Here is a 25,445-nt window from a genome sequence, read left to right on the forward strand (position 1 = left end):
CTCTGTGCCTGATGGGTTTTGTCTTATTAATCTGGACAGTTGACTCCAGCTGGATGGTCAGTGCCTTGGGGGCAAGGCCCCCACCTCCAGCTCCTTTGTGACTGCCACTGTGACAGCATAGTGTCTGCCTACAAGAGGCAGGCAGGCAGGAAACATCATTGGACAGGGCAAGTGACACCCAGAATGCCAGTTGCCAAGGGATTCCAGTGAAACTAAGAGGAGCACAGCTGGTGCCTGAGAGCTGGCCGACCTGGCCACTCTCTCCAGTGGGCAGGAGGTTCGCTGGGGCCCACTTGGTGGGCAGCCCCTGCTGTCAACTGGGGCGCCTCAGCTCAGCCCAGAGCAGAGGTGCCAGGGCATAACACTCAAGTTTCCTCTCCCAGTTCTCAAACTAAGAGGCCCAACTTAGGGCCTAGAATTTTCTGAGGCTTGTTGGCTGATTAGCAGTCAACATGGATCACCGAAGCCGACCTCGGGGCATAGGCCTGAGCCGAATCCCTGGGAATCAGTCCCGAACCCCTCGGGCCCCACTCCCCTTCCATATGGAACAGGAGGTCAGGGAAGGAGAATGGGAACAACGAGAGCAACCTCGTCAAAGGACTCCTGTCCACGGGCCGTCCGAAAGTCAAGACTTGCCAGACAACGTCATGGGTAAGGACAAGCTTCCCCAGACCCCCACCTCAGAAAAGGGAGGTGGCTTCATATTTTCCTCCTTTGCCCACAGGAAAGGGGTGTTGGGAAACAAAAACCAAAGCATACAATGGGCAGGACTGGGGTGAGAGAGGAGTCTGAAAGGGAAGGTTTCCTATCTGCCTCAAAGGGTTGTCACGAGGCGCAAAGATATAATATGTGAAAGGAACTGGAAACCAAGGCAGTTAGGAATAGTAGGTGTCATTTAGAAAATCAAGTGCTGTGCTCACTTTGGCAGCACACATACTAGTAAGTCAAGTGCTCACAAGAGTGCCAGGTGCCTTGGGAAACAGATGAATTCGTCATCAATTTCAACTCCAGGGAGCTGACAGTCTAGGAGAGGAAAGACAAACTGTTAGGATGGCTTCTGTGAGATTCAGAAGGATGACAAGAGTTCACAGGAAGACAGGACTCACAGGGGGCATAAGGGCTGCCAGTGGCCCCTGTCTTTCTGGTATACCTCGTGTCTCCTCCCCCCAGTTCTCACTTACCATCCTAGCAAATGGATGAGTGATGGGGTTAATTGTCAGAGGATGGAACAACGCTGTGCTGGGAGAAAGGGTTCTCTGGGAACTTACCAAGTCTTAATTTTTAAAAATTATACACACCTTGAGACAAGCTTAAGTCACCTCTGTGCCCTTCCTGCTGAAAGAGTGCCTTTCCCACTGGAAAAGAATAAATAGTCTCGAGATACTGCTTTTCAGGTTAGACCTTTCTTCAAGTTTTCCCAGGACTTAAAAGGGATACAACAGGAGAGGGAAGTGATCACTATTCACCCAGCTCACTGCAAGGAAAAGGAAAGTAAATGTCTGTTAAAGGTATAAAATGCAAGCCATTCCAAAGCAGAATGGTTCATTTCAGCTTTTGGTGAGGAGACAGGATGGCGCGCGGTAGCGAAGTTTTGTGGGTTAGGTGGGTGCCAAAGGATGAGGATCTAAAACAGCGCTGACTGCAGAAGACCAGTCACCAGCTCACCAATGGTGGGAGACCATCTCCAGCGAAGCTTTCCGAAGACCTGGGCCTGCATCGATGAGCAATGCTGAAGGCAGGCGGGAAGGAGGGCAGGAAGACGGGAGACCACCCACCATGGACGCCACAAAGCAGTCTTCCTGCAGTTGGGCACCACGTGGCAGCCGAGGCCTGCCCCAGAGCACAAGCGCAAACACCCGCGGGAGTGCGGGGGGGGGGGGGGGGGGGGGGGGGGGGCGGGAGAAGGGGAGGGGCGGACAGGGGCAGGGGACTGGGGGCCTGAAGGAGCAGCGGAGGGAGTAGGATGCCAGGAACCTTTAGCCCTATTCCCATCAAACTCAAACTCTTCCGAGGTATATAATAGGCTGGACTGGGGGTAAGGCTTGAGTTTGGAAAAATTAGGTTTCCTATCTGCCTCAAAGGACTGTCACAAGTAGCAGCTATAATATGCTAAAGCATCTGAAAACTAAGACTGTTGGGAACATTAGGGGTCATTTAGAAAATCAAGCGCTTACAATAGCAAATGGTCGCAGAGTGCCAGGTGCCTTGGGAAACAAAAGATGAATTAAACATCGATTTCAACCCCAGGGAGCTTGACAGTCTAACAGAGGCAAAACACTGTGACTTCTGCGGGTTTCAGAAAGATGCCAAGAGTTCGCAGGAAAATAGACGGGATCCTCCTGTAATATGATGGGGTAATTATCAGAAGACGGAACAACACTGTGCTGGGAGAAAAGTCTGCTTTTCTGGGAACTTTTCAAGTCTTAATTTAAAAACAAAACAAAACACCTTTGAGACAAGTTTAAGTCACCAAACCTCCGGTTTGCCCTTTCCTGCTTGAGAAGAGTAAAAGGCTAGATCTCTCTTCTCCAAGTTTTCTGGGGACTTAAAAGTGCTGCAGCTAGAGTGGATAGTCATGGCACTTTTCACAAACCCATCACTTCAAGGGAAAACCAAGTAACTGTTCGAAGTATAAAATGCGAGCCATTCAAAGGCAGATAGGTTAGTTTCACTTTAGGGTGGTATGTGACGGTGAGGCTCTGTGAAAGAGATGGGCGTGGAAGGATATAGAAAACTGTACCGCAGGGGAGGGGGGCAGTGGCGCTTCAGGACCCTCACGCACGACGCCTCCGAGCGGCCTTGGTTCACAGAGTTGGGCTAAGTAAGCTCTCGGCCCGGCCCGCCCTGGGGCGCAGGCGCAAACGCCGGCTGGGGGCGAGTAGGCGGGGCTGGAGCCCACGTGGCGGGGGGGCGGGGGTTGGGGGAGCGGGGAATTGGGCGGGTGCAGGGGGGCGGGAGGGGCGGAGCAGGTCTCGCGAGGCCGCGCCCCGACTCACGCGGGCGTCCGGCGCGGATTGTAGCCGCCTGGCGGCGGGATAAGTCGCGCTCGCGCCTAGGGACGTGTGTTTGCGCTCGCGTGGTCATGGAGGCGCTGCTGCCGCCGCTAGCCACGACCACTCCGGCCTCTGGCCGGAGCCGAAGACTGCTCATGCTGCCCCTGCTGTTCTTCTTGCTGCCAGCCGGAGCTCTGCGGGCTTGGGAGGCAGAGGAGAGGCCCCGAACCCGCGAAGAAGAGTGTCACTTCTACGCGGGTGGACAAGTGTACCCAGGGGAGACGTCCCGGGTTTCGGCCGCTGATCACTCCCTGCACCTCAGCAAAGCCAAGAGTAGGTGGTGCCCCGCCAGGGGGGAGGGTAACGGGTGGCACAGGAAAGCGGGAGGTGGAGAGGGCCTGGAGACACGTGCACCCGTGTTTCGGCTGCCACCTGGGGGCCTGGCTTGGGCGGCACCCTCTAGGTGGCCTTAGGTCCCAGGCGGGCCTGCCTCCCTGGGGGAGGGGGGACGGAGAGGGATTCCCCGAATCAGATTTTGGAAGAAGTGGTGGTTACCCCAAAGCCGCAGATGAGGGAAGGTGGGGTGCCGAGTTTGTAGGCATCAGGATGTTGTGCAAACTGAAACGCTTCCTCAAACATCGAAAAGTGCCAGCAGCACATCGTGTCTATTTTCAAGCACTATTTCAGGGAAGAATATATTGAGAAGTTGAATAATGGTTCGCAGAAATTTTAAACAGAAAAGTGACTAACCAAAATGCACAGGAGGGCAAAACTTTCCTTTTTCTTTCTTCTTTTACTGCATCTTATAAAGGATATTAAAACCCACCTTCCCCAAAACCTGTATAGTTAATGGGTATTCTTTGTTTCTCAGAAATGAAGAGCTTGTTACAGGGTGTACTTTGGAGGCTCTTTGTAGGAAAACGGAAAAACCGAGGTTGGAAGTAATGCGTTTGGGTTGATGATAAACCACGTGGCAAATTTGTGTCCTGCCAGTTTGGCTTTTGATTATTTGTATTTCTGTCCAGTGTACACAACTAATGACCACTTTCAGGAAGGACACGTCAGACTAAATAGATACTGAGAAAGTTGTGGCCTGCTGCATCTGGATGTTAAGACTGGCCAAAAAGAAGTGGCCAGGAGTTAAAGGATAAAGACTATGGCTTGCTTTTAAATAACCAGTTTTTACTGTGGATCATTTGGCAATTCTGTAGATGTATATTTGGTTCCGTTACAGTCTGTTTCATGCCTGTATTCAGTGACAAAAGTAAAGGTTCACGATTACGAATCCCCAGTGTAAAACGGGATGTTGTTTTGACTTAGGATGGAGTGGGAGTGAGAACTGAGAAAAACTATTTTGCCTTCTTACCCATTTGCAGTTCTTTCCTACTGAAAGTTAACAAAGGTACTTTTAGATTTTTATTTTTAAAAAGCCAGTCTTGCACTTTTAAAAATCAAAGTATTTACAAGTCCTGTTGCTTTTACTTGGTTTGGGAAGGTATTTTGAAATATGTCAGTCAGTTAAGTATTTAGTGGCATTACGTAAATTTCCCATAAGAAACAAATCCCATCAAGGTCTGCTCATAGAAGCAAATAAATGGTAATAATAGATTTCTCTTTCCCTTTAAATAGATTTACTTTTTCAAAGTTTAGATGTTTGCCACATTTCCGTGTCACATGTAGGGTTGAGGACTTTTACTCATAAAAGAATATTATAGAGCCATTAAATTTTTAAAAATTTTGAATTAATTTCAGTAACATGAAAAGCCTTTCATGACTTACTTACTATTCCCTCCCTTTTTAATTTTAATTCCAGTGTAGTTAACACACAGAGTTATATGTTTTCGGTGTACAATACCGTGATTCAACACTTTCCATATATTACTCAGTTCTCATTGCTGGTCCCTTTTTAAAATCAGGTGCAACATGATCCAAATTTGTGTGTTTAAAAAAGAATGGAAAAAAACACATCAAAATGTTAACAGTAGTTAAATTGATGGGGGATATGGGAAGAAGGAATTTAAACGTTCTTCTTTACTGCTCTGCATTTGCCAGATTCTTTGTTAACTCTGCCGTTTATATCCTGGACAGTTTTTGTTTTTTAACAAATACAAGGGGTTGCTTTGGGAATTCCATTTATAGATCTTAATAAAGTAATTGCAGTCTTGTTGCCCTAGAAATTGATGAATTTTTTTCTTTTGAACAGAACTTTCCCTATTTGGAGATGGCATGATACTACATATACAAAACCCTAAAGATGCCATCAAAAAAAACTATTAGAACACTGCAGTTCTTGAGTCAAAACCCCAAAATTTCCAAGATCAGAATTTTCAGAAAAAAATTATTTTTCAAATTTGGTTTTCCCTATCCTTCTCCTTCTCCTGTCCACTTTTCCTTCTCCTATCCACTTTTCCTTCTCCTATCCACTTCTCCCTCCTGGCCTTTACCGAATTAGATCAGGATATCTATATGAGGTAGGCTGCTGGCTCAAGATAAATAATCATGTGTTATATATTAACTTGGCAGAGAAATTCATCTTAAGTTTGTCTCTATTTTCAGAGTGATCAAAAGTGCTGAGTATTGTTAAGCCTTACTTTCTAGGAACCTTATAGTCAAACTTGGAAGCAAGTATTGACTTCAGTGTGTGTAATAGTTATGAAAGTTTAAGTGCCCTGTGAACATGTTAACAGAAGATGAAGGTACGTCATGTTGGCTAGAATTACAGCATGCCCTTACAAGAGAGCAGCACAGACTGTTCAGTTTCTGTCAGGTCAGTTGAAACTGTTAAGGGGTGTCTCCTGTTTCAGAGCCCCCTGGGAAAATAATCCCATGGTCTGGGATTTTACACTTCTCACCTGACATATTTGCAGAGTGTGGCAGCAGGTCTTCTGTGTGTATGTGAGAAACTGGACAAACATTTACATGAGTACATCTAGAAGACTACCATTAGAAAAAGGATAATCTAATTATAAACTTGGAGGGGCTATATAATGAAGCATCCAGTAGGGTTTAGTGCAGGGATGGAATATATGGGGTCTGTGAGCATAAATAGAAAGACAAAGTCTTGTGGCTCAGTCACTTAGGCATATGACTCTTGATTTCGGCTCAGGTCGTGGTCTCACAGTTAGTGAGAAGGAGCCCTGTGTCAGGCTCCAGCACAGAGCCTGCTTGGGATTCTCTCTGGCCCTCTCTGCCCCTCCACCGTTTGTTCGTTCTCTCTCTCTCTCTCTCTCTCTCTCTCTCTCTCTCTCTCTCCCCCCCTCCCCCCTCTCTCCCCCTCTCTCCCTCTCTCTCTCTCCCTCTCTCTCTCCCCCTCTCTCCCTCTCTCTCTCTCTCCCTCTCTCTCTCCCCCTCTCTCCCTCTCTCTCTCTCTCCCTCTCTCCCTCTCTCCCTCTCTCTCTCTCTCTCTCTCTCCCTCTCTCTCTCCCTCTCTCTCTCCCTCTCTCTCTCCCTCTCTCTCTCCCTCTCCCTCTCTCCCTCTCCCTCTCCCCCTCTCTCCCTCTCTCTCTCTCCCTCTCTCCCTCTCTCCCTCTCTCAAAAATAAAGATTAAAAAAAAGAAAAACAAAGTCTTTAGTTTCACTAACCTCCAACTGAGATTTAGCATTTCCTTCCATTATAAACATCAGCAACAAATCATATTAGCTTTAGCAGTACTTGCTTATACCTGTTGCCAAGAGAATCACAGATGTTTTTCTGCCATATCATTGCAGGCATCCTGAAACAAAATTTACGCTCATCATTATCTTGGACAGTTACGAGACCACTGCTAGATCTTGCAGATTTAAAGTGTTAATAAAAGGGTACATGCATTACTATATCACCAATTTGCTTTTTATTATCTTCATCATGACATTTCAATGTAATTAGTTTCCTTTGTAATTCTATATATTTTGTTTTATGCATTCAATAACACTGTTCTTAGAAAAAGTCCATAAGCTTCACCAGACTGCTAAAGAGGTCCAAAGGTTTAGAATCCTTGATTTTTAGTAATTTCCTGAAGATGTCTTTCTGTCCTCTCACCAATTTTCTCATTGTTCTAGAACTTCATATCTTTTTCTTTCTTAGTTTCCAAGCCAGCGCCTTATTGGGAAGGAACAGCTGTGATAAATGGAGAGTTCAAGGAGCTCAAGTTAACTGACTATCGTGGGAAATACCTGGTTTTTTTCTTCTACCCCCTTGATTTGTAAGTAATACAGGTACAAGTAGTAAAACGTCAGTCATTATCAATCATTATTCGAGGACATCAAATAGAAATTATTTAATTTAGCTCTTGGTTCTTAAAAGGCAAGCCAAGATGAATTTTTTTCAAGAAGGTAACATCTGCCATGTATTTCAGACCCATAACCCACTGACCCCAGTACGTTATACTTAAATCTACATGATTGTGTTATCGTAACGTAATCATTAAAGAAAGGAAAGCTTCAATTATATTCATTAAGTTATACATACTAAGGCAAGAAAATGAATATTTTAGAAAGCAATTAATAGCTAGACTTATGCCACAAGTCTGTTTAATGTATCTCTGTTAACTAGAAAATTGGCCCTTTACAATGATGATGCCATTTAACTATGATTTTATAATATTTATTCTTTGCTGTGTATACTGCTTTCCTGTGATTTGAATATTTTCCTGAAAATACTGCATATGCCTGAGGAATAATGCCTACTAATATAAATTATGGTTATTGGGGGGAATTTTCTCTTTAACTCTGACATTGAGTACTTTTTAGATAGAAAGTTGACTCAAATACTCTTTACAGCTATAGTCTTATCAATGATATAATTTTATCTGGAGTGTTTTTCAAATTCCATGAAAGTGAAGATACCAAAAAGAGAGTTGTCCTGAGTTTATCTTTTTCCTGTTTGAATATATTTTTTGGTTACAAAAAGTAGAAGTTTCTTCTGTCTTTGCCACTGTATATTAAGGTATTTTTTCCATTAGGACTGACCTAGAACTATATAAATAAAACCTTAACCTTACAGGGAGGATGTATTTCAGCTCATCTCTATAGGTGGTCCCTAGGCCACAGGTCGGCAAACTTTTTCTATACTGGGCCACGTAGAAAATATTTTAGTCTTGTGATCTCTATTGCAACTACTCAGCCTTGTCATTGTAGCACAAAAAACAGCCATTGACTACATATAAATGAATGAATATTGTCTTCTATTGAAAGTTTATTTACAAAAAATAAGATAAGCTGGATTTGGCCTGTTGACTGAAGTTTGCTGACCCCTTCTGTAATCCAAATAGGAAAAATTCTCAGGAAAATTAGTACATTGAGAATAAAACAAGTCATAAATCTGGATAATACATAATCTTTTAAATTAGTAAGAACTTTCTTCTTTCTAATCAATTTGTATTGTGGCCTGACTAGCTATAATGTATGATGTAACTTAATTTCTAATAGAAGCCAGAAGTAGAAATTTTAATATATAAAAATGATAGGCCTACTAAATTCATGTTCTAAAACGAATAAGTTAACACATCTGTTGAATATATATGACGCTACACGTGAATTTTGAAATTAGTCTAACATAGCAGACAAATATCCTCTGTTTCTGCCAGTGTTACTTAAAACCCCATAATGAATAAGACATATAGAACATGATGTTACCAATGGCCTTCTGGGGCAAAGAGCTAAGATCACTTTTTTCTGTTTCTATCTAATGCCAGATTGGGCCTGGTTAGAAAGGAAGAATTCTCGGGCATTTGCCACAATCTGCAAGCACAGAAGTCATAATATGTAACCCTTCAGTTTTCAGTCAGAACTTTTTCTCTGTCTTCACTAAGAAGTTGAATAAATGTGTCTCTACATAGCATTTCTTTGAATAATAGGAAGGAAAGCCAGGGCTGACCGTACCTACCTTTTGGAATATGTTAAAAATACATGTCATAGGAGCACCTGGGTGGCTCAGTCAGTTGACCATCCAACTCTTGGTTTCGGCTCAGGTCATGATCTCATAGTTCATGGGTTCGAGCCCTCCGTCAGGCTCTGCACACTGCAGAGCCTGCTTGGGATTCTCTCTCTCCCTCTCTCTCTGCCCCTTCCCTGCTCGTGCTGTCTCCTGTGTCTAAATAAATAAATAAATACTTTTAAAACAATACATATCAGGGTGCCTGGGTGGCACAATCATCCGACTTTAGCTCAGGTCATGATCTCATGGTTTGTGGGTTCAAGCTCCGCGTCAGGCTTTGAGCTGTCAGAGAACCTACTTCGGATTCTGTGTCTCCCTCTCTCTCTGCCCCTTCCCCACTTGTGCTTCTCTCTCTCAAAAATAAAAAATTTAAAAAATATATATATCTTATCCCAGGTTTCCAGAGACATCATCTACATTAGAACTGTCTGCTTTGCATGTGGCAGTTCTACATTTGAACAACTGAAACATTTGAAAAGCCTGTTTTGGGCTGTGGTAGGAATTTGTCCCCTAAGTCTGTGTTCTTCCAACTTTCTTGACCACAACACACAGTATGAAATACAGTTTTCGCTGCCGCCCAATACACTCCATGTACATACAGGGTAACATTCAGTCTGTAAGCACCAGTACAGCCATGCTCATTACAGTACTGAAACACTTCCGTACCAGATGGTAAATAGCCACTTTTCCAGTCCCCTCCCACCTGGTCCCTTCAAGAAACCTCCAGAGCTAAAGCCAACTTTGAGTTAAGGTTATTAAATATTTTTAATATCACTCCTGAACACATATATGCACTTGTACATACATATGTTTCATAACACCCTTACTGTATATAGTATATTCTCGTATTTTCTATTCCACTTTTTTAAAATGTTAGTTAGAACTCAGTAAATTGGCTTAAGTATTCCCTACCATGGTTTGGAAAATACTACCCTAAGATAATATTCTCTAAACATGCCCTTCTGACAACAGGATGGGGAGACAGGGTAGAAGAGGACCTTATCAAGAAAGGCCGGGGGATGGAAGAGATTTCCTCATCTCTAAAATAAACATCATGCATCTAGCTCATACGGGTGGTATAGAAATATTTAAAAAAGGGAATGATGTAAAATTTGTATACATCTTTGAAAGCTATAAGGCACTATATAAATCCTTGTTAAATAAAAGCAAATGAAGGGAGAGGAGGTGCTGCCGTAAGGGAAAAGGGGATATTGGTTGACCACCAATACATTAGGTTATAAAAATACAGTTCATTGAGATGTAATTGGGAACTCTGCAATATACTTTTCTTAATCAAATGATATGTGATCAAATGACAGTCTTTTAGACAGCTGCATCTTGACAGTGTTCATATATAAAAATTGGTTTTTGTAAGATTTTATTTGTTTAAGTAATCTCTCCACCCAATGTGGGGTTCGAACTCACAACTGTGACATTCAGAGTTGCGTGCTCTACCAACAGAGCCAGCCAAGCACCCCTGAAGTTGTTCTTAATATGTGTTTTTATATGCTAAAGGTGTTTATAACAACTAAGTCATTTGAAACTTTAGGTACATGCGTATTTTGAGAATACCGATATATATTTTTTTTTAACTTTCAGCACTTTTGTGTGTCCAACTGAAATCATCGCCTTTGGTGACAGAATTGAAGAATTCAGATCTATCAACGCTGAAGTCGTAGCATGCTCTGTCGATTCACAGTTTACCCATTTGGCCTGGTCAGTATCTTACACTTAGATTTGTAGGAAAAGGAATGGATTTACTTTTAAATTATGGGCAGACAACTCTTTTTTAAATTTTTTTTTTCAACGTTTTTTATTTATTTTTGGGACAGAGAGAGACAGAGCATGAACGGGGGAGGGGCAGAGAGAGAGGGAGACACAGAATCGGAAACAGGCTCCAGGCTCCGAGCCATCAGCCCAGAGCCTGACGCGGGGCTCGAACTCACGGACCGCGAGATCGTGACCTGGCTGAAGTCGGACGCTTAACCGACTGCGCCACCCAGGCGCCCCTTAAATTATGGGCAGACAACTCTTAATGTGACAGGAATATAGTTATCAGTTTGGAAGTAGAATTATCTGAGAGCTGCGAGTTCAATGAAGTTATGGTAAAAGTGCTTACGGATTTTATAGGACATTTCCAGAGTGGAAAAAAAAAGTTCATTGCAGGGGCACCTGGGTGGCTCAGTCGGTTAAGCATCCAACTTCCACTTAGGTCATGATCTCATAGTTTGTGACTTGGAGCCCCGCGTCGGGCTCTGTGCTGACAGCACAGAGCTTGGAGCCTGCTTCAGATTCTGTGTCTCCCCGTCTCTCTCTTCCCCTCCTCCACTCACGCTCTCTCTCTGAAAAATAAATAAACATTAAAAAATTTTTTTCTTTAAATAAAAAAGTTCAGTGCAAAAGACATAATATCCATATGGTTTCAGCAGATATCCATTGGTTTCAGCAGAAACCACTGAAATGTATGATTACTTTATTATGACAAACTGGGTAGCCTTTAACTGGAAGAAAAAAAATTCTTTATAATTCCATTTTTCTCTTATATAGTTGTCTAATACTAAGTCAAACTCAAAATAGTTTTTATAATTATTTTTCAAGAAGCAATGATTTTCTTGATTTTGTAAATAATTTTTTAATTCATTAAATGTGAAAAGGTGTTTCACCTAATTAATTGCAAAGAATTGTAAATTAAAATGACAAGAGGGGCGCCTGGGTGGCTCAGTCGGTTAAGCGGCCGACTTCGGCTCAGGTCATGATCTCGCGGTCCGTGGGTTCGAGCCCCACGTCAGGCTCTGTGCTGACAGCTCAGAGCCTGGAGCCTGTTTCAGATTCTGTGTCTCCCTCTCTCTGACCCTCCCCCATTCATGCTTTGTCTCTCTCTGTCTCAAAAATAAATAAACGTCAAAAAAAAATTTTTTTTTTAAATAAAAAAAAAAAATGACAAGAGATGCCATTTTTTTCCCTGATTGGCCAAGATTTCAAATATTGAAAAATTTCATCCAGTGATGACAAAGGTGTCATTCTTTTCCCACACACACAGTAGGTTTAGCATTTCTGGAGAGCAATTAGGCAGTATGTTTTACAAGCTGAAATGTGTGTGTTTATGTGAATTTTGCATGTCCAAAATTCTGTGCACAAAATTTTATGCACAATAAAGATGGTACAGAAATATTTTTGGTTTTAAAAGTTAATATTCATTAAAGTGAAAAATTCAAAACATCTTTTTCTGTATTTATAATTATATATACACATATATAACTGAAATATTAATTGGTGCAGGAGCTACAATTTATATTTTCTTAAGTAATTATCTCAAGTATTTTTAAATGCAGTTACATATTTAATATATTTTATTTCCTTTATCTCAACTTTGAGATAAAACTTCCAAAACTTAAGTAATAATTCTTGCAAATATATTTTAAATCCTTTTAAAATGTTTCTTGGGGCACCTGGGTGACTCATTCGGTTAAGTGTCCTACTTCAGCTCAGGTCGTGATCTCACGGTCCATGAGTTCGAGCCCCACGTCAGGCTCTGTGCTGACAGCTTAGAGCCTGGAGCCTGCTTCAGATTCTGTGTCTCCCTCTCTCTCTGCCCCACCCCTTCTTGCTCTCTCTCTCTCTCTCTCTCTCTCAAAAATAAACAAACATTGAAAAAAATACTTAAAATGTTTCTTTACAATTTATAAACTGAATAAAACTTCACATTACACATTTTCAATAGGAATCACAAAGCGAAAACCATGGGTTTAATTTGCTTTGTCACTTTTGTAGTAATTCTAAATCTTTGTAGGTTCCAACACAAATCCACTAAGGAAAAAGTTATGTCATCCCAAATAATTTGGCATTGGTTTCTCAAGGAATTTGGGGGGATGCAGTCTCAGCTGGATAGGATTCATATTAACCAGAAATTTCTACTTGGGTATCGGAACTGGGGCTGCAGACATCTGAAGCAGTATTTCCCTGTTTTCCAGCTGCTATGTCAGTGCCTTCCCATTGGGACACCAGCCGACTTTCCCTGGTTTCAAAAGAATACTTAAAAAAAAAAAAGAATACCTAAATCTGAAGGTTGATGTGTCTGACTTTGTAACTAACTTACTTTGCTGCTTCAAATGGACTTTGCATTTCTTTGTGTCTAAGAATATTAAAATATTATCTAGTTTTATTGTTCTTCTCAAGGTTTTGTCTTGTGATCACAATTCTAAGGTTATACTTAGGACAGTGTATATCCTTTGATCCATCAGTTCCTCTTCTAGGAATTAATCAGACAGGTGTACAAAGCTGAGAATACAGAAATGTTTCCGGCAGTGTTTATAAAAGCAGAAGAAAAACTGAAACAGTTTAAATGTCTACCAATATAGATAAATAAAAAACACTGTGTCAACACATTAAAAATGTGATATGTATCTCCATATTTAGTGTTTAAAAGAAATGAATATATTAACTGGGGAGTAAAGGCAAAAAATAGAATGTATATTAGCCTGTTTTCATTAGAGAAAGAATGTGTGTGTTGTGCGTTCATTCATTTGTATGTGTCTGCAGAGAAAGAGTGCTGTTTGGATACATGCCATTTGCTTAGCTCTGAGAGGTAAATGTTCTGTTTGTTACAGGATTAATACCCCTCGAAGACAAGGAGGACTTGGGCCAATAAAGATTCCGCTTCTTTCAGATCTGAATCATCAAATCTCAAAGGACTATGGCGTATATCTGGAGGACTCAGGCCACACTCTTAGGTACCTTTCAGTGGTTTTGTATTAGGACAAATCCAAATATATTTGTAATCCTCCTTAAAATGGAGTTAGAAGATGCAAGGCAAGAAGTATTATTTGCTCTATTTGCAAAAATGTTGTAGTGTTTTAAAATAATTGGCGAGTGCCCTACTTAAACTCTGTGAGTTATCATAGACTGTTAGAGCTGGAAGCTCTGTCATTTCACAGATAAACAGATTCATAGAATTCTATGAACTTAGCCAAAGTTAAATAATTAATGGCAGAGCCCACACTTGAACCCCAGTACCCAAACTCCTTATCTGTTTCTTTCTCCTCTTTTCTATTTCTAAAATGACGCCAGTAATGGTTTTTCCAAATACAAGTATCATAGTATTCAGCAGACTTGTGCCTTGAGGAGTGGGAAAAATTAAGAAAACACCACTTTAAGTCTTTGAAAAAAGGGCAACTTTAGAACAGCTGTGATTTTGTTATAATTATAGCTTCAATTTGCGTTGCAGTGAGAATAGTTTCTTTTTTAAAATGTTTATGTGAAGATGTCAGTATTTTATAATCCTCTGTTTTTTATAACAGCTTTATGGAGATCTAATTCACACACAACTCACCCATCTAAAGCATTCCGGGGTTTCTAGTATACCCAGAGAGTTGTGCAGCCATCACTACAGTCAATTTTAGAACATTTGCATTAATCTAAAAAGAAACCCCACACCCCTTAGCAGTTATTCTCCCTTTCCCCAGTCCCCCCACCCTGGCCCTGGGCAGCCAACCACTTACCTACTTCATGTCTCTGTGGTTGCCTATTCTGGACATTTCATATAAATGGAATCCTACACTGTGTGCTTTTTTATGACTATCCTCTTTCACTTAGCACAATGTTTCCAAGGTTCCTTCATATTATATCATGTGTCACTACCAATAGTTTCTTTTTTTCTACTTGCCAAGTCTTTAATATTTTCTCCTTTCATAGTTTATTATTAAGTTAATTCACAGAAAGTAAAATGCCACTAAAAAGATTGAAGCTGTTTTAAAATTTGGAATTATTTGGGGGCACCTGGGTGGCTCAGTCGGTTGAGTGTCCGACTTCGGCTCAGGTCATGATCTTACAGTTCGTGAGTTCGAGCCCCGTGTCGGGCTCTGTGCTGACAGCTCGGAGCCTGGAGCCTGCTTCAGATTCTGTGTCTCTCTCTCTCTCTCTGCCCCTCCCCGGCTCCTGCTCGCTCACTCACTAGCTCTCTCTCTCTCAAAAATAAACATTCAAAAAAATTTTTTTTAATTTGGAATTCTTTGAATACTAACCGAGTAAAATTATCTAATACTAGCTATTTTGTAGTTTCTTTTTACATTTTTTATTTTCATCAAAGAAATACATGCACATAGTTTTTAAAAGTCAGGGGGCGCCTGGGTGGCTCAGTCGGTTAAGCGTCCGACTTCGGCTCAGGTCATGATCCCACGGTCCGTGAGTTTGAGCCCCGCGTCGGGCTCTGTACTGACAGCTCAGAGCCTGGAGCCCGTTTCGGATTCTGTGTCTCCCTCTCTCTCTGACCCTCCCCTGTTCATACTCTGTCTCGCTCTATCTCTCTCTGTCTCAAAAATAAACGTTAAAAAAAATTTTTTTTTTAAAAGTCAGATTGTCTTTTTTGTTTGTTTGTTCATTTTTGAGAGAGAGAGAGCATGAGCAGGGGAAGGGCAGAGAGAGAGGGAGACACAGAATCTGAAGCAGGCTTCAGGCTCTGAGCTGTCAGCAGAGAGCCCTATGCGAGGCTCAAACCCACGAATCATGAGATCATGACCTGAGCCGAAGTTAGACACTCACTGACTGAACCACCCAAGCACCCCAAAAGTCAGATTGTCTTAAGCAACAATCCCCTCCCTACTCCTAGTGCTGCTTCTGGAGGAAACTGCTTTCAATTCTTTAGCTACTGCTTTTACTATTTATCTCCATACTTCCAACTCCTGTACTTTTTCTGAATTTATCAATTTTGACATTATTTATAATGGTAAATAGTACTTTCTTACACCATCCCCAAACTTATCTTTCCGTGTAATATGTGGTAATTGTGGATTAAGCCAGTATTTATTTTTTTTTATATAAGTATTATTCACTGCTAAGCTCTTAAGTGTAGTGTCCAAGGGTTTACATTTCCCTTCTAGTAAACTTTTTGTTATTTTATTGTGGCTAATAAACTACTACTTTTTTGTTTCATTCATTTAGTTTTCTATATACCTATCACTAATTCTTCCTAAACTTCCCAGCTAGTTGTAACCACTCTAAATACTACATATTTCATGTCATTTGTTTTTCCTGGAAACCTCCATCCTCCTGTTCCAGTTCAGACTGACCACTCTCTAGACCTGCTCCACAGCTGCTGTCGTAGCGCTTTGCACACCAGCATCCTGGGAATTTGCTTCACTTCTTCTCTGTTGGATGCCCACTTTTTAGGCTCCCATGCCTGACTTCTTTGTTTAATCCCTCTTTTTTTGCTGAAGCACATCCTCATAACTTTCTAATAAAAGGTCATTGGACCGGCGCCTGGGTGGCTCAGTTGATCGAGCATCTGACTTTGGCTCAGATCAAGATCTCACGGTTCATGGGTTTGAGCCCTGCATCGGGCTGTGTGCTGACAGCTCGGAGCCTGGAGCCTGTTTCGGATTCTGTGTCTCCCTCTCTCTCTGCCCCTCCCCCGCTCACACTCTGTCTCTGTCTCTCTCTCTAAAATAAATAAACATTAAAAAATATTTTTAAAAAGGTCATTAGAAGGTAAAATACTTGAGGACTTCCATGCCTGAAAATGTTTTTATTCTGCTCTTGTGCTTGATTAATAATTTCACTAGGTATAGAATTCTAGATTGAAAGACATTTGAAAGCATTGCCCTGCTACCTTTAGTTTCTGAGGTTCTTATTGAGATACATATTGTCATTTTAATTTCTGATTTTTTTATAAAAATGACCTATCTGTTCTCTGAGGAAGAGACATATGTATATATTATACCAAATATGGCAAATGTCTTAGTCTCAAAGTCTACAAAAGATTAAAATTCGCAAAATTAAAAGAGAAAACAGAACTCGAATTTGCTACCAAAGAAAGGGCAGATTTGTTTCTCTGTGGTGTGTGTTGGTATGATGTACGTTACAGAAGTAAGCTCAAAATTTCAGCTCAGGCTCACTTACTTCAGAATAGACTTCATCACCATTGACAGCCGTTTTCTACCGTAAAAGTAGCTACACGAAAGAACACCCATATGAATAGTAGTTAATAGTTTTGTCCCCACATTTGGCCAAGTTGACCTAGTCCAAGGAGACGGAGCTATAGTTAGTTCAGACTTCCTGGTGCTCATTAAAAGAATGTATCGTAGGATAAGCAGAAACATTTTAGTTATGTTTAATATGATTTTGAAATAAAGTTTCATGTAAGAGATATATAATTCTGTATATTTCTATTAAAAATAGTTGTTATTGGGGCGCCTGGGTGGCTCAGTCGGTTAAGCGTCCGACTTCAGCTCAGGTCACGATCTCGTGGTCCGCGAGTTTGAGCCCCGCGTCGGGCTCTGGGCTGATGGCTCAGAGCCTGGAGTCTGCTTCCGATTCTGTGTCTCCCTCTCTCTCTGCCCCTCCCCCGTTCATGCTGTGTCTCTCTCTGTCTCAAAAATAAATAAACTAAATAAAATAAACAAAAATAAATAAACTAAAAAAATAGTTATTATTTTTAATACTCGTACACAATTAGCCCTACTAACCTGAGATCTTTCTCTAAACCAAGTATTGGGTTGTAATCCATACTGACTGAAATAAAGACGATAGTCCTTTGGAAATTTTTGTTTTTCTCTAGTCTGCTTTAACTCTTGCAACACCACTCCATTTCGGCAGGTCTTTTAGGTTAAACTGTTCAATTATTCCCTAGGCCATTAAAGTGAGTCACACATATAGAGATTTAGAGGGAAAGGTAACTTTGGTGACTTTGTCTTTTTCCACCATTGAAAAAGGAAATACAAAGACGTTCTAAAGAGTCAGAGATAAGAAAGATGGATCACACCTTCACCCAGAGGAAGACTTTGCTATGTAATTTCATAATCTCACTTACAGTGCAGTAAAATCCCAAACCTAGTACTTGTGAAGATTCGACTGGAAATACAACAGTCCATTTCAAAGACAAAAACAAATTTCTAAAGCTACCATTTAACAATGATAATCCCAAATTATACAGTAGGTAAGTGTGGGGGGCAGGGGGGTGCTGTATTTGCCTGTGTTTTTTGTACCAGTCAGGAAGATAGGTAGCATGTTATTGGTTCTGTATAACATCCTTCTGTGTGGATGGCACAGGGATTCACATGAACTAATACTTGTCTTAATTGAGATTAAATGACCTCACCTGTACCACTCTTGTGTCTTACAGAGGCCTTTTCATTATTGATGACAAAGGGATCCTAAGACAAATTACTCTGAATGACCTTCCTGTGGGAAGATCAGTGGATGAGACACTGCGTTTGGTTCAAGCATTCCAGTACACTGACAAACATGGAGAAGGTACCCTTTCCTTCTAAACATCTTAGCCTTTTGATTTTTTCATTTGAGAGATTATGGCATGATTAATTTTGTTTCTTACTCAGAAAGTAATGTGGATGGTTCCAAAGTCTTCTGATTGTTTTCAAATTATTACCTGATATTTTGAGCAGATCCATTTATTATTTAAAGTGCTTTTAGCAAAATATCACTAATATATTCTACTTACAGGGTAAAATGCAAAAATATTCATTACTTGCACGGTCCTTTTGGATGTGCTCAAAGAGAAAAGTTTCTGCTACTGCAATTTTTCAAATTAAGTTTCTGTAAACTTTAAAATGTGCCTGTCTGACAATATTTAGTAATACAGGTTTTATTTTCATGTTTACATGATTTGATTTAGCTTTTTTCCTCAGCTATTCGGTATCATACCAGTAATCTAGAAGTTTATCCTTTCACTGCACGTGTTTGCAGTAGCTAAATAGAAAAGGTCAGATTTTGCTAAAGTGGAACATATGTTACACATTCCTTTCCAAAGTGTAACTCAGTGCCTGGATAAGGGTGCATTTCACAGAAAGGGGAAATCCCACTTTCCTAGTAATTTTAAACTCTCATTTGGCAAACAGCAAATTATGACATCACTACAAAATACTGCAGAAAACAGAAGAGAAGCTTATATTGGAAGTTTCTGTAAATTCAGAGAAATTTTTGCCATGCCCCAACCTTTCAGTTCACCAGATTCCCAAACCTTCCAACTTTATTAGAGGAATGCTCAATTTGGTTTCTTATACTGTACATGTAACTAGAAAAAATTGGCAAAAATGGAAATAGATGAGCTACCTGCTTATAAACTCCGTGACTGAAATTCCTTGGTACAAACAGGTAAGCTAACAGTAGTCAGGTGTTCAGTGGCCTAGAAATGTTCTCATTATTATAGGCTCCATTTTCAGTTTCATTTTGGAAAAACAAAAGCCAAGAGTTGTGAAGAGAAGTGAAATCTGTTTTTAACCTTTTTGCCAATTTTTGTTCCTTTCAGTCTGTCCTGCTGGTTGGAAACCAGGTAGTGAAACAGTAAGTCAAACATTTTTCTGTTAAGGGGATAGCGGGGGGGAAAAAAATGCCAACCTTACGGTAATCTCTCCTTGTAATAGAACTATCTTGATTTTGTAAATGAAGTAAATATTAATAGACAGAAATCATAAGAGTACAGGCATTCTTTGGACTATAGAGAGAGTGGCTGAAACTGGAGAAAGCAGAATACGTGATTTAATGCTACGAATTTTAAAGCCAAGTATCCAGAGAAATACACCATCAAAAAAAGGGAACAGTGGAGACCTGGTAGAATAAATTCAGAGGTCTTAGAGATCATAAATGGAATTTCTTGCTACACATTATGGGCAAAGAAAATAGTCACAAGCAAAACCTTTCTGTCTATAGTAAAAACTTTTGAGAAAATCTGGCTTAAATAACATTGAAGCTAATGCTTCTCTCATTATCATTTGAAGGAAGATCGAAACAGGTATATCCTTACATTTAGGGAGGCTATATAATTTATAGACAATCCCTGAAGTAGTCTCTGGCCAAAATAAAATTTGGACACTTGTCTGAACTGTTTTAAAATAACATGTTTATCTACTAAAGATCAACAGTTTTATACAAACTGTAGTTAGGAAACTGACAAATACTAGAGCATTGGAGGAAGAAATCATTATCTTAGGATAAAAGAAAAATACAGATCCGTAAAACTTTCTTCTTTAGTACACCAACAAAAAAGTACTATTCATCCTAGACAATGAGAGGTAGAAATTCACTCTATAACCTAACTCAGATTGAGTAAAGTAACATTTCACTGATTTTGAACCTGTTTTTGATGGGTTTGCAAAACAGCATTACCTTTGGGGATCAGAGTTAATGTTATAGTACAAATTTATTTACAGTACAATTTATTTACACAGATCTGATGGATCTCAAAGATAGATATGAAATTAGGCATTAAAGGTACTTTGAGCACTAGGTACTTTAGTCATCAGGTTAGTTTACAGTTATTGATTGTGAGGCTTACAGATAGAAATATGACTCAGAAGCTGCAGGTGTCACCTGAGAAGCCTTAAAAAGCATTTCTGGATGGATTTTCAAAGTAGGGGGCATGTTCCCCTGGACCTGTAGCAAAGCCAACAGTGAGTGATGACTAACATCACCGTCAATCACAGGCGTGTACTGAGATCAGCAAGAACTTCCAAGAAGTACAAATTAACTACGAAGGTATTAGAGGATGAGTATTTTACATTTCAGAAAACATACTGACTATCCACTTGATCAAGTTTTAGAGGGTCCACAAACCCTCTGAGAATGTGATAAAAACCATGAGTTATGTTATCACATACTGTGTTCGGGCATTCTTTTTTTATTCTCAGCTCTATTGAGACATATTTGACGCATAGAATTATATATATTTAAACTGTATGAGTGATGATTTGGTATATGCATACATTGTGAAATTATTACCACAGTCTGCCTAATTAACAAATCCATCACCTCACAAGATAACCTTCTTTCGTGTGTGGTGAAAACGCTTAAGGTCTACCCTCTTAGCAAATTTCAAGTACACAAAACAGTATTACTAACTATAGTCACTGTGTTGCATATTACATTTTTAGAACTTATCTTAAAACTGAAGGCTTGTACCCTTCGGCTGGCATCCCCCCATTTCCCCCACCCCCAGCCCAACAACCACAATTCTACTCTGATTCTACAAGCGTTCTTTGAACAGACATTTCTGGAGCACCTGCTGTATGGCAACTATTCAAACTATTACAATGGGCAGATGGTATTTATTAGTGAATACCGTAGCCAAAGTCCACCCTTGGAGTTACATTCTAATACTAATTTTAGATTATGGCAAATGCTTTGAGAAACACGATGATGAGAGTTGATGGGGTAGTGTCTGGCCTGGGGGATTAAGTGGTCAGGAAAGACTTCAAAGATGAAATTTAAGTTGAAACGTGAGTGAACAGACGGAGTGAATGAAGCATAGAGCAGTGCAGAAAGAAAAGCAAGGGCAAGGCCTTGAGGCCAGGAACCAGCTTAGCATGTTCAGGAAACATAAAGAGGGCCTGTGTGGCAGGAATTGGGTGGGCTGCAAGGAAGGAAATAGGGACACCGGTGTCACGTGCCATGGAGAATTTGGAACAAGCGAAGTAAGTGACAAATGTGTCCTCTTTGGTGACTGTGGTGAGGGTGGCAGCTAGTTTGGGGTAGTTTTTAAAAGAGATGAATTTTTCCTGTGTCCCCCCGTCAGTTCTCGCCTGTGTACCGCACAGGCCGCCTGATGGGTTGCCCTGACCTCAGGTTCTCTTCCCCCTAGAGCATGTCGCTCTCTAAAGCAGACTCTTTTAGCAGCCCTCCAGGACTCGTGGGCCCAACTTCACATACTTGGCATTGTTCTTATCTAGCAGCCTGTCGCAGGCCCTCTTCCCTACAGTGCACGCACGCACGCACGCTGTGCTCCCGTGGTGTGACACCACTCAGTGTGTCCCAAAATAAGCCCTGCTTTCTCACACCTGTGTGCCTTTGCTCAGCTCTTTAGCCTGGAATAGCTTCTCCCTTCTCTAAATTATTCTCGTCTTTCAAGACCCACATAAATGCCACCTTCACTCTGACGCCTTCCTTGATGCCATCTCAGCCTCCATTCAGTCATGGCCTGTGTCATACGTGATCATATTGTGTGTTGCAGCAAAAGCTGTTGTGTACACGCACATCTTCCCCACATGGTTGTACAAGCCTCAAAGGCGGGAACTTTAATGCCCTTATCCTTGTACACCCCACTGCCCAGCACACTACTGGCACAGAGTAGTTATTCTACAAGTACTTACAGATTGAATTTAAATGCAGAGACGTTATATATTGGCAAACACAGAATACTTGAAATGATGCCTGAAAAACTAGGTAATATTTATTATATGCTGAAGAAAAATTCTGAAGAAAATGCGTATAAACTACAGTAAACTGATTACAGTAGGTTACTTTTTGTACAGAGATAGATGTACTTGACCTGTAACTATCAAATAACATAGTTAATATGAGGTCAAATTATATTGGAAATTTCAAAAAAATCTAATCTTCTAAGGCTGTGATGCTTTTAAAGAGGGAACATTTTTTTTCTTTCAGAGTGTTTGTACATTCACTGAATAGTTATTGAAGGTAATACTTCATGTCGTATTTGAGTATTTTTTTTTACTTTGCAGTTTGAGATTCAAAGGTTGCAATTCCAAACCTCCAGAAAATCCATTTGACAGATAGAAAATGTGTAGTATATATATACAATGGAACATCAGTCATAATAAGAATGAAATCTTACCATCTGCAAAAACATGGATGGAACTAGAGGGTATTATGCTAGTGAAATAAGTCAGAGGAGGACAAATACCGTGAGGTGTGTGTGTGTGTGTGTGTGTGTGTGTGTGTGTGTGTAAAATCTAAAAAAAAACAAACAAAAAAACAAACTCATAGATACAGAGCACTAATAATGACTGCCAGAGGGGACAGCAGTAGGAGGATGGACAAAATACATGAGGGGGATTAAGAAGTAGTCTTTCAGTTATAAAATAAGTCATGGGGATGAAAAATACAGCATAGGGAATATGTCAGTAATATTGTAACAACTGTGTATGGGGACAGATGGTAAATAGACTTGTAGTGACATTTCATAATGTATATACTGAATCACTATGATATACACGTGAAACTAATACACTAAACTAAATACACTAATAATTTAATACACATACTCTTGTATGTCAATTATTTTTAAGAAAATGAAAAATTAAAAATCCATTTGAACACACTGCTGCCTTTCAGGTTGTGGCATACTCACATTTCATCAGCAGATGACTTTAAAAATACATTAACATCTGGGCGCTTGGGTGGCTCATTCGGTTTAGTGTCTGACTTCAGCTCAGGTCATGATCTCACATTCATGGGTTCAAGTCCCGCATCAGGCTCTGTGCGGACGGCTCTGGAGCCTGCTTCAGATTCTGTGTCTCCCTCTCTCTCTTCCCCTCCCCTGCTTGCACTCTGTCTCTCTTTGTCTCTCAAAAAACAAAAAATAAGACATGAAAAATAAATTTTAAAAAATACATTAACATCTGTAGCCATGCTCTCTTAATGTGTTTGACTTAATTAGATCAAACCTGAAGATGTCATGAAAGCCTGGTGGCCAAGAGAAGATCTGTAAGTAAATTGGGGGATGCTTGAGTACAGATGTTAATTTATTAACAAATTATTTGCCTTTTTGGATAGCTGAGATTAGTAGTTAGGACAAATCCAGTTTTTCCTTATACATGATATAATCTGGGACACAAAAATCATAGTTTATCTTTTTTAGTGAAGAGATGGGCAACTCATGCCAGACTGCTAATGATGCACTTTGGCTTTTAAAATGAGTAATTCGCAAATACCAATTTTAAGAGATGTATGTACCCCTGTGTTCACTGCAGCATTATTTATAATAGCCACGAAATGAAAGCAACTTAAGTATCCATCAAGAAATGAATGCATAAGGAAGATGTGGTGTGTATAAATACAATGGAATATACTCAGCCATAAAAAAGAATGAAGTCTTTACATTTACAACAACATAGATGGTCCTAGGGGGTATTATGCTAGTGAAATAAGTCAGAGGAAGACCAATACCATGTGGTTTCACTTCTATGTGGACTCTTAAAAAAGCAAAACAAATGAACAAACAAAATCCCAGACTATTAAAAATAGAGACCAAACTGGCAGTTGCCAGAGGGGAGCTGTGTTGGGGGATGGGCAAAATAGATGAAGGGGATTAATTGGTACAAACTTCCAGTTATACAATACATAAATCACAGACATGAAAAGTACAGCACAAGGAATATAGTCTATAACGTAATAATTTCGTGTGATGACAGATGGTAACTAGACCTCTTGTGGGGATCATTTCATAATGTATAAAAATATCAAATCCCTATGGTATATACCTGAAAATAACAGGATACTTTAGATCAATTATACTTAAACAAAAAATAACATTTTTAAAATGAATAATTTGCTTTTCTTTTAACAGATAATTCCAGATCCAGCTGGAAAACTGAAGTATTTTGATAAAGTCAACTGAAAAATACTTCCTCACGTTACCATGCTTGACAATTCTCAGTAAAGCTCACCGTTTTACTACCATACTGTGTTACGCCAGTAATTTCTTGGAGAATATAAAACTTCATGTCAGGTCATGGGGTGCCTGGGTGGTTCAGTCAGTTAAGCATCTGACTTCGGCTCGGGTCATGATCTCGCAGTCTGTGGGTTTGAGCCCAAGTCAGGCTCTGTGCTGACAGCTCAGAGCCTGGAGGCTACTTCAGATTCTGTGTGTGTGTGTGTGTGTGTGTGTCTCTCTCTCTCTCTCTCTCTGCCCCTTCCCCGCTCATGCTCGCTCGCTCTCTCAAAAAGAAATAAACATTAAAAAAAATTTATTTAATTCATGTCAGGTCCAAAGTTAAAACACTGATGCCACAAGGTACACATTTATTCCCTATCTTTCAGAAGTAAAAAACGTCAGATTGAGTCCAGCTAGTAACAATAGTAACTAATATTTATGTAACAAGTGCCATGTGCGAAGCATCCTGTTAGGTAGATTAGCTGTATCATCTCATTTAATCCCCAGGGCAATTCTCTTGAGTTATTTTTATAGTCGAGGAAAGTGAAGTTCAGATAAATTGATTGCCCAAAGTCACACCACTAGCTAGCATAGGTAGAATCAGATTTTGAACCCAAACAGGCTAATTCTAGTTTCTGGGGTCTTAACACTCTATTGTGGCTCACTTCTTTATACCTTTGAGGGTGGCAGGAAAAAACAAGTTGTGATGTATACTCACCTTCCATAGCATCTGGGTAGGGAGAGTTGACCCCAGAACTCACTGTTCTGTACGACACAAAGCCCTTTAGAACAACCCCTACATCCTTTACTTCCTCTAAATTCACGTTTTCAATGTGTACCAAATCTACACGTAACGATATGCTTATATAGTTTAACAAATTGAATCCCTAAATGTATGTTGCTGGCTCTTCGCAAACGACCATATATAAAGCTGAACTCCAGTGCTACTTCCATCATCCCACTTACCACCCCACTATGGCAAAGACTGTAGTGTAATTATCTGTATATGTGCTGTGTAGTTACGGGAGCTGGTGCCAAAGAGACTGCCTCATCTGGCTTCCATGCTAATCCCCTCTCGACACACAAAAAGCCCCTCACTCCCCTAGGTAGGCCATCACTAAAATTGAAGGTATTACCA

The 25,445-nt window shown here is 40.4% G+C and overlaps 1 protein-coding gene across 1 annotated transcript; it reads left to right on the plus strand.

Moving 5' to 3' along the window:
• Positions 1 to 232: 232 nt before the first annotated feature.
• On the plus strand, positions 233 to 24,333 carry PRDX4 (peroxiredoxin 4). Its single transcript, XM_058713496.1, has 8 exons — positions 233 to 651; positions 3,180 to 3,326; positions 7,057 to 7,174; positions 10,507 to 10,623; positions 13,515 to 13,637; positions 18,023 to 18,153; positions 19,166 to 19,200; positions 24,221 to 24,333. Exons 1-8 carry the CDS (start codon positions 453 to 455, stop codon positions 24,269 to 24,271), a joined length of 921 nt encoding a protein of 306 aa, XP_058569479.1. The 5' UTR covers positions 233 to 452; the 3' UTR covers positions 24,272 to 24,333.
• Positions 24,334 to 25,445: the final 1,112 nt, after the last annotated feature.

This window comes from Neofelis nebulosa, chromosome X, assembly GCF_028018385.1.
Source record: "Neofelis nebulosa isolate mNeoNeb1 chromosome X, mNeoNeb1.pri, whole genome shotgun sequence".
NCBI lineage: Eukaryota > Metazoa > Chordata > Mammalia > Carnivora > Felidae > Neofelis > Neofelis nebulosa.